Here is a 10,204-nt window from a genome sequence, read left to right on the forward strand (position 1 = left end):
CTAAAACTGTGTACTGGACGGCTTCGATCTACCACTTGACCCACCGTGTATACCTCTGAAATGCTGTCTTACTCCAAATGTTATTGACAACATTAGCTGTTTAACATCATAATCCAAAAGTTTATTCATTTATTTATGGGAAATCATCCGACAAAATACAAATTAAACTTGGAATTGAGACAATGAGAATTGAGAGTCAGAATAACAGATTATGTAACAAAATGATGCCATCCAAAAACATAATCTATGATTATCGCTTACTTTTAACATTATTTCTTGAAAAGTGTATCTATTTCTTCGTAATCTCCCAGCTTCCTGCGCAGACGACACATCCACTTCCGTGGAATTATTGTGTTATAAATATGTATGATTTTATCATATTACTGATAAAAAAACTATTATTAATCATAGCACAGCTATAGCTGGGAGCGGATTACATGATATCTGAAAACATTTGATATTTCAGTTTTACATGTTGCATTTTTTTCTTTTGCATTAACATTATAATATAAAGCAATACATAATTGTTGAAATAGGTTTTGGAAACAAGATTATGTTTATTTATCCATGTGACCTCGTGTTGCGTGTAGATTGTTCGGTTTGTCTGGCGCGTGTTTATGGCTCCAAGTACAACCGGATAACTGGTACGTAAGACAGGGTGTCGTATCCCTGTTGGGAGGTACATATATATTTGAACTGACGACTAACGACATCCTTGTCGTGGACAGATAAAATATTCAGATACAGTTTTATCTTCTAAACGGTTATATTGCTATATGTCAATACAGTAAATTCTTAAGAGCCATATTGAATTATTTTCTAACATGACGTCTGGGATTATTAATATTGTATACGAATGTCAGCGAAACAATTATGTTTTAATACTGTAAGGATTCTTCATAAGCTGGATAAAATGGAAATGACCGATAAAGATTCTGGAGAAAGAAATTTGGCATACATAGTGTCTGATGATGAGAACATTGATGGAAAAAAAGAAAAAATATACGAACGGAATTCGGACATAGATTTTAACGAAACAGATAAAAACGAACCAAAAGGTGAAAGTAAAGTATATAAACGGCGTTGGTATGTGCTCGCGTTGTTCTGTGTGCTGACATGCACGGAGACTACAATATGGAACACTTGGGGACCAATAGCATCCTCATGCGAGAAAGCCTTTGGCTGGGATGTCTCCATTATGGCACTCCTGCCGAACTGGCTACCGATCTCTTTCGTCCTGTCGTCGTTTGTCTTCTCCTGGATTGTTGATGTGAAAGGTAAATGACATTTTTATGACCCGTTACCATTTTATGTAAAGTTAATGTATATCATTATTTTTATGCGAATAATTGTCTGGTGATTTTTTTTAACAACTCATTCGCCAGAATTTGAATTTGCAAATATATCATTAAGATGATCTTATCTTTAGTTTGGATGTTTATGACAACATTGTCTATGAAATATGTTAATTCGTGATCAATAATCTATGCCTATCAACGCTGCAACATTTATCTCGCGAAATCAAACACATTTTACCGATTTTGTAAGGTTTTCGTTCAGATCCCGATTGTAAATGAATGCATTCTGTTTATAGGTATCAGATGGGCGTGTTTAATAGCAGCTGCTTTGATAGCTGTTGGGTCAGGGGTCAGGTGCATCACATCAGAGCCGCCATATGTCACTTGGTAAGTTTTTTACATTCGTTTGGAAGACAATAGTATATCATTATCAAGTCTTCAAATATCGTTATATATCACCAATAAAAATGAGGACATTCATTATTTAAGACCAGCATCTGAAATGCGGCTACATGTTAGTAATTTTATCCTCCCGTCTGTCTGTTTGTCCTAATTATCGGGGATTATCACATAGTGAAACACTATTATAATAGCTACATAAGATGGGTCTAAGAGGCTGCGAAAGTTAAGGGCACTTAATTACTATCAATATGACGAAAGGGATAAGCTATCAAAATACATTATATTGCTTCTGACAACCAGTGCTCATTTTGGTTTGGTTGCATTATATGGATGTCTTATATATGTTATGATACATTATGACGACATAGTACCCAGACCCGCGAAACCTAATACGGTCACAGTCCGTCACTTCTGAATGGCTGTGGCATAAATTACTGTATGTTCTATCGGTACGATTTTGTTCATGTTTCGTAGTTAATGGTTCTTGCTTCAATATTTTATCTAAGCTTCAAAATCCTAGATAATCACTGTAGCCTCTGCTAAATGATAATGGGGGATGAACATTGAGGCACGCGACGGTGCCCACCTCGCTGACCTGTCAGTAATGTTGTTGTAACCTAGTTTGAACGGTATTAGATTTTTCATTTTGCAGATGATACAGCTTGTAAACCGATCACTTCATTTCTCGTAAAGAACAAATTGTCTGTCTTATAATACTTGTTCATCATTTTATCAAAGAAAATTTACCTTTTTGATGCCAAGAAAGAACTTTCCATATGCCAGAGATGACTTCCAAATGTATATTTCCTATATAACATGATACTGATACAAGGATGATTTTACTGACTCAAGGTAAGCAATAATGATATATTATTTCACGTTTCCGCTTGAGTGTCTAACACAAATTGCTTTTAATGTTAACAAGTGCACACAAAGGTTCAAAATCTGACAAACACTCAAGAATATATTAAATTACGACAAAAAAACTATGTTTCAAGTTTCAGAGAAAAATTAAATAAAGTTATATTGATGCTTATAGGACAGTCAATATTGGTCAATTCTTTAACGGATTGGGCGGACCAGTTGCCATGGGGATAGCGCCTGTGTTATCAGTGGCTTGGTTTCCACCGCATCAAAGGACAACAGCAACAGCCACAGCAACCGCCTTTAATTACCTAGGTGTGGCAGTATCCTACCTTTTAGGTAAGTAAAACATGACAGGTGGAAATACCGAGTAATATCCAAATAATGATTATTTATATATAGCTTGATCACTATAGGGCGAAAGAAGAACTCAAATTTATACAAGACATGAAACCAAATGAAGGACAAAACAATTCTTGTCTGCTGAAAGGCAGAAAGGCCGTAATATGAACCAAACAATTATAACTAGATTCTTTTCAAGTGAAAATACATTCACTATTTGACGGTGGTGTATCAGTTGTCTCCCATTGTTGTCTCTGTCAATACAGTGATACTTTGACAGACGACGCGGGCCGTAAAAAATAGAGTGAGAGTACTTGGGCTTCTCTTTGCACTTATTGAACATAAAATAGTCTGCCATCATGTTTGATTATTGCGGTCTTATTTGTAGGGCCTTATATGGTACCAGAATCACAGGAGGGTTCCACGCTTCACAACCAAACACGGTATATGACCGAGCAATGTTCAGTATGGAATCAAACAGTTTATTAATAAGAAGCCTTATTAACCATTGGGAATAATGAAACCAATATCTCAAAAATGAAAAGAAAAAATGTCAGAACAAAATAACAATTCTAGACTTGGATATTGCTTGTTGATGATATTATTTCCACTTCGATACAACGGCATATATTTCGCAAGATTTTCAAATGTTTTTGTTCAACTGTTGTTTCAACAGGGAAAACAATGTGACAGGAATGCTAGAAAACCTCACAAGCATTGATGGCAATGGTAAATAAATACTTGGGCTTAAAAGGGTCAATAATAATAATTTAGGTATATATGTATACATATACGAAAAGCAATTACATGAATATTAAGAATTTGTTAATCATAGAAAATTATTATGGAATTACAAGTCGCATTTGTATTAATGAATGTAGAGTAATTGTAGAATAAGAATTACTTATATCTGATTGATAATTTTTGTTGTTTTTAAAAAAAGAAGAACTTTCTTAAGGGTGATGTTGAAAATGCTACAGCGCAATCCAATATACAATCCATATAACATATGTTTGATGTTTTATGATGGTGCTTTACGTGAAATTTGTAATGATAGACCAATATTTCTTATTTACGCTGGTAGGGCGAAAAAGGCGAAAGTTAAACTGGGGAAAATTTCCCGGCATATAGTATTGTGTAGTGGACTCTAAATCTAATAAAAAAAACACTGTTTATTAAACCTGTTCTTTAGATGATGCTGAACTCCACAGAATCAGACACGACATAATGATATTGATGTATATCGGTGAGTTCTAGTTCTCCATTACAAGACATGTCGGTGATGTATATACATATTATACTGACAGAGACGTCTTTCTTTTCAAGCTTAAATATCCACGCTAAAATCGTGACTATTTCTGTTAACAGTTAAAAAGAATTGTCATCTTAAAAATGATTCTATTTCATTCCCAGAGGCGTAGGGTAGAGACTTCAATCCAGTATGAAAATCATGAGTATGAAACTTCCCTTTCGTACTTACCTGGGCATTATGGAGTATTTTCTCTCATTCAAATTACCACAATTAACTCAGATACTGCTAAAATTTTGTCGCAATTTCTACAACGAGGAATTGGAATGTTTCTGAGTTTGTGAGTCACTTCATTGCTGTCCGTTGCGAGTAAAACTGAGTAAAATTAGGTGCAAGATAGAAATGCCTTACACTTCTTCCTTGCCTTGAACAGTTTTGTAGTATATGAACGGGAATAGGAGAAAACTTGATATAATAAATGAAATATCAATAAAAAAGAATGAAATTGATCTTTTCCTGATTATAATCGCTTTGATGTTTACACCATTAAGTTTATTTGATATATGCAGTTCAAACTTTCTATATATTTTGAAATCATGTACCTTTAAATAACGTTTATTCATGTTCGTTCCTACAGTACGCCAGTTGTTTTGTAACATATTCACTCATGTAATGCAGACTGAGCTTGATTTTTATATATAACATACAGTATATATATTCTTGTACCGTCCCTAGACTTAAATGTGTGCCAGGTGCGTATATTACATAATGTGATGGACATTTTACATCCTTAGAGTGCAGCTGGTGTGTTTTCGTTTTCCTGTTGGTACTTTTGTATTTTCCTGCAAAACCCAAATTACCACCTAGCATATCGGCATCGGTAGAGCGCCTTGACTTCAAGTCAGGATTTCGAAAGTTAATAAGGTAAATATTTTTGTAACGATATAAAATAACTCGCTTTTATCAAAATTATGGATTACTGTTTGATTATAAGGAACCTCTCACAAATGCAACGTTAATGTCATTCTTATCCGGTTTGACGATATAAAGACAAGAAATGCTTTTGCAGAATTTATCGTTCATATTTAAAATGGTTCTAACTGTACGTAATTGCTGTATACGGGGAAATGTTCACTTTAGTTTAATTTTCGCCCTTTTCGCTTTTTTATCGGACTCCGTAATGAGGGCGAATTTATTAAAACAGCCAACACTTGTAAACAATTTAATATACATCGTAATTAAATATGAAGGTCGAATTTCATTTCGGGCGAAAATGAAACTTTATCATCGAGGAGTGTAAATTTGATTGGGCGAAAATTTTCCGGTAATCAGCATATTCATTTCCTCGTTCGGGTACTTGTTCTGTGTGTTCTGTGCATATCTCATAATGTTTATTTTAGGAACAAGATGTTCTGGATGGTAGGATTGACGTACGGAGTATCCACAGGTGTGCTTGGTATGTGGGAAGGAGTGCTGGACGTCAACCTAAAACCCCATGGAGTATCACAGGTAAGACTTCATAACGACTTAGTTTTTTAAGTCTAATTATCATACTTAACACTTTTTTAAACACAATGTTGATATAAAACTATATAATTTCACGTTTTAATTTCTTATATCTAGACAATGTTGTTATGCTCTTTATATATAATGCAAATGTCATCTAAAAAAAGCCAATTAAATATTTGCGATTACCTACGTGTACTTGAGCTAGTTAAGGTTTTAAAAAATATGTTATAACTCGACATTTGAGAGCAAACCCCGTATAAATATTGTCGAGGTTGAAAGTTATTCATCGCTGATGAATAACCCTCAATCGCTAGTTATGGGTTAATCAATTTGCAAGACATTATAGATTACCATTACCAAAGCATAGCTATCAAAATGAAGGAGTTTACATGTATGTTTGTGTGTAAATTTGCTTCATTATTAACAATACATGAAATTGCTTTTAATTTATTCGTTACTTGTCGTTTCAATGCAATGTACTGTAACTGGTAATTCTATCTGAATATCGTGAAGGTATTCTTTGCAGGGCTTTTAGCTTATTCCTGGCATTCAGCAATTTCAGAAGTGAAAAACTTTTTTCTTGAATTTGGAAAATCAAACATATGTCAAATAGACATTTTCTTACAAACCGAAGAGTTAAAGCTAATTTATGGGAGTCAAAAAGATACACTCAATGAAAGCCTGCTTTGTAATCATAAACTGATATTATACCTTTTTGTACATAATAAATTCAACATTATTGATATCAATAAAACATAGCAACATGAATTTGCTTATGATAATTAAACAAAAATTCATTTGATATGTTCCTAGACTGAAGCAGGCTGGATAGGATTCTATTCCATAATCGCCGGTAATATTGGAGCAATAGCATTTGGCAAGTAGGTATTGTTGCTTAAGTAGTTGTGTTTGTTTGATAAGTATGATCGATATAGGATATCTTGGCTAATAATAATATTGAATTAGTATGATTTTTTTTTTTGATTTCCTAGTATGGTTGAGATAGGAGAAAGACAGTAGTAAAATCAGTTCAGAAGTGCTGGATACAACTCTAATCAATGGCGGTATTTTTTTTCTTGTTTATGAGAAAAAAAAAAACTTGCATAGTAGTGATTTTCTGATTTGATATTGTTAAGTCTGCAGTGTCACGTGAATAAAAATGCATTCTGTCGTCTTTACGTTGCGGATATTTATTACCACGAAAATAAAAGAATGTCGTAAAAAGCCATATATACAGAACTTTAACAAATATCTTGACCAAGTTATTAACTAGGATATGTCAGTTTTATTTCATATGAACAAGAATATATCAGTTTTCCTTTAGACGTTGACATGATAAATCAAAGCAGTTTCAGTTACTGGCAGTTTGGTGTTAACTTTCTAAATCTAAAACAGAAAGAACTGTTTCTTATATACTTGACAGATTTGCTGACGTCTTTTCCAAACATATGAGGCTGTTTCTTATAGGACTGTATATCGTAGCAACAGCGGCCTTCCTTTGGTTGAATCTCATACTGAATGGGATTATAGATAATTCTCTAGGTAAGTAAATTTACATTACAAAATTAAGATGAGGTGCATCTTTCTACATATCATGAATTTATCCATGTATGTATCTTGCGCTCCTCATAGGTGTCTATCTTTTGTACCCCACCTTTGTTGTTACATATACCCAGAAGTAAATGTACTTCTGATCTATGTATTATCATAACAAGTATTTAATAATGCACATTGTGAACTTGTAGTGTCACAATGTTGTACGTACTGTAATTAATAAATGACCATTTAACAACAATTCTATTTTCTGTTTTCTTTTGTGTGTAGTAGTTAACATGAACAACAAAACAAGCTGCAGTCTCTTAACATGTTACCTTGCTGACACAAATGAATATCTATCATTCTATAATAATTAATTATTTATCTGATTTCAAAGACCTGATATTGCACTATGAATGTAGGGCGTCCAAATGCTCTGTTTTGTATGGTTTTATAGTCGCCTTCAGGATCTCGAAGAGAATATGCTATTTATCTGTGTGATGTAAAGGTCATTGTTTTTATTATGCTCATTAGAGTGCCTTGCGGTTTTGTTGTCACTGGCCGAATGTGAGGACGTGACATTACTTAGATTCGACTTAGATTAAAATGACGAGTGCCATCGATGAAACAGCAAACGCTTACCCTTCGGAACACCTGATCGTTTTCTCTATGTACTTTTTAAAGTTAATGTAATTGTAAATCTGTTTATGCCTTGCCCTCGTTTTATCGATTGTGAGTTCGAGCTGTGATTTGTTAACACTTCGGTATTCTGTTGTTGGTTTTTGTGTCTCCAGCAAAAAGATTATATTGTTCTGTTAATGTATTTTTGCAACATTGCTGGAAGTAATTTTCAAATGTACTGATCCTTGAAAAAGTCAGTCAAACTTTAGTTGCCTTTGTTAACCTGTATATCTAGAAAATAACCAAAATAAATAAACTGGAAAATAACGTTTCAAGTCATTTATACAATAGAAAAGGGGCAGGACCTTGGGTGGCTAAAACGTGTCATAGCCTTTATGCACTCTAACCTCGATTTCATTTCTTCAGTCCAGATTTACGCTTCCATCATCATTGGCACTCTGTGTGTGAACGCCTCTCCGCCATTGTTCTTTGAGATGGCATGTGAAAATGCCTATCCAGTCGCCGAGGGCATCACCAACTTTGCACTCACCTTACTCTTCAACATCGCGGGCCTGATATTTCTCGCCATTCAGATGGTACCTAACATAGGTAAGATATTGATGTGAACGAATACCTGAAATAAGGAAACATTCGAATTTATATTACAGTTTGAATGTTGCATTTTAGTAACTTTAAAGTATATTTCATATATACACAGACATGCAAATATTGTAATAATACTTGTATTTAACATATCAGTAATTAACTTGCAGGTGTAATCTTATACCATGAGGGTGGGTGGGTGGGGTGGGGGTTCCGTTTTGTTATGTGTGACATGAACAGGCTGATATCCTCCTTGCATTTATATAAGTCTTAGTCTATATACTTATTTTCAGCATAAATTAATGAAACAATATTTTTCGTTAAAACTATTCCTGATTTTTGAAATGACAATATGAAAAGTATTTAATGCGGTAGAAAAGAGACCTCATCAGGCAGAGCCTTGCATTGAGTATAGCATTTTTGTTAGTTATCTTATGTTAGAAGTCACTAACGTCATTTTTAACAAGTATTTATTAAATTAAATGGTGACTGAAATAGCAGATTTGACAAGAGTCAGTTAGATGTGGTCTGGGAACTCATTCATGAGTACAGTATACTTAGTTTCGCCTCTGTTCAGCAGGAGTCGAACGGCATTTAGAATAGCGCAATAGATTACAAGCCTTCTTGAACACCTTAAATCAAAGGACAGTCCAGGAAAAGTTAAGTAATGATTGTTGAAAAAAAATAATTACATGTTATATTACAGGTACGATATGGGAAAACTGGGTTCTTCTCGGCTCAATTGTAGTGTCAATTCCTGTATTACTGTCCATGCACGACACCTACAATCGTCTCAACATGGACGAAGGAAGTCGAAATGATGACCATGGCGGTAAACAGATACAACAAGAGCAAGAGGACAAAAAGATAACAACATCACAAGACGACGAACAGATAACACCATAACAAGACGACAAACGGAAAACACCATAAAAAGAGGACACACAGATAACACCGTAACAAGAGAACAAACAGATAACAAAACGACGAACAGATAACAAAAGAACAAGGCGAAAAACAGATAACACCATATTAAGGCGACAAACAGATAACACAATAACAAGGGGACAAACAGATAATACCATAACAAGGCGTCAAACAGATAATTCAATTATCAAGGACACACAGATAACACCGTAACAAGAGAACAAACAGATAACAAAACGACGAACAGATAACAAAAGAACAAGGCGAAAAACAGATAACACCATATTAAGGCGACAAACAGATAACACAATAACAAGGGGACAAACAGATAACACCATAACAAGGCGACGAACAGATAACACCATAACAAGGGGACAGACAGATAACACCATAACAAGGCGACAAACAGATAATACAATAACAAGGCGACGAACAGATAACACCATAACAAGGAGACGAACAGATAACACCATAACAAGGCGACAAACAGATAACACCATAACAAGGGGACAGACAGATAACACCATAACATGGAGACGAACAGATAATACAATAACAAGGCGACTAACAGATAACACCATAACAAGAGAACAGACAGATAATACCATAACAAGGCGACGAACAGATAATACAATAACAAGGCGAACAACAGATATCACCATAACAAGGGGACAGACAAATAATACCATAACAAGGGGACAGACAGATAATACCATAACAAGGGGACAGACAGATAATACCATAACAAGGGGACAGACAGATAACACCATTACAAGGGGACAGACAGATAATACCATAACAAGGCGTCAAACAGATAATTCAATTATCAAGGTCAAACAGATAACACAATTAC

General features: G+C 34.5%; 1 protein-coding gene across 1 annotated transcript; it reads left to right on the top strand.

The window, feature by feature from the left end:
- Positions 1-712: 712 nt before the first annotated feature.
- Positions 713-9,495, top strand: LOC110459262 (disrupted in renal carcinoma protein 2 homolog). The gene is made up of 12 exons (XM_021511437.1): positions 713-1,277; positions 1,595-1,685; positions 2,740-2,903; positions 3,295-3,349; positions 3,583-3,635; positions 4,099-4,152; positions 4,950-5,079; positions 5,556-5,664; positions 6,478-6,545; positions 7,088-7,206; positions 8,248-8,430; positions 9,131-9,495. The coding sequence occupies exons 1-12, from the start codon at positions 857-859 to the stop codon at positions 9,328-9,330; spliced, it is 1,647 nt and encodes a 548-aa protein (XP_021367112.1). The 5' UTR covers positions 713-856; the 3' UTR covers positions 9,331-9,495.
- Positions 9,496-10,204: the final 709 nt, after the last annotated feature.

This window comes from Mizuhopecten yessoensis, unplaced genomic scaffold, assembly GCF_002113885.1.
Source record: "Mizuhopecten yessoensis strain PY_sf001 unplaced genomic scaffold, ASM211388v2 scaffold9987, whole genome shotgun sequence".
NCBI classification, from domain to species: domain Eukaryota; kingdom Metazoa; phylum Mollusca; class Bivalvia; order Pectinida; family Pectinidae; genus Mizuhopecten; species Mizuhopecten yessoensis.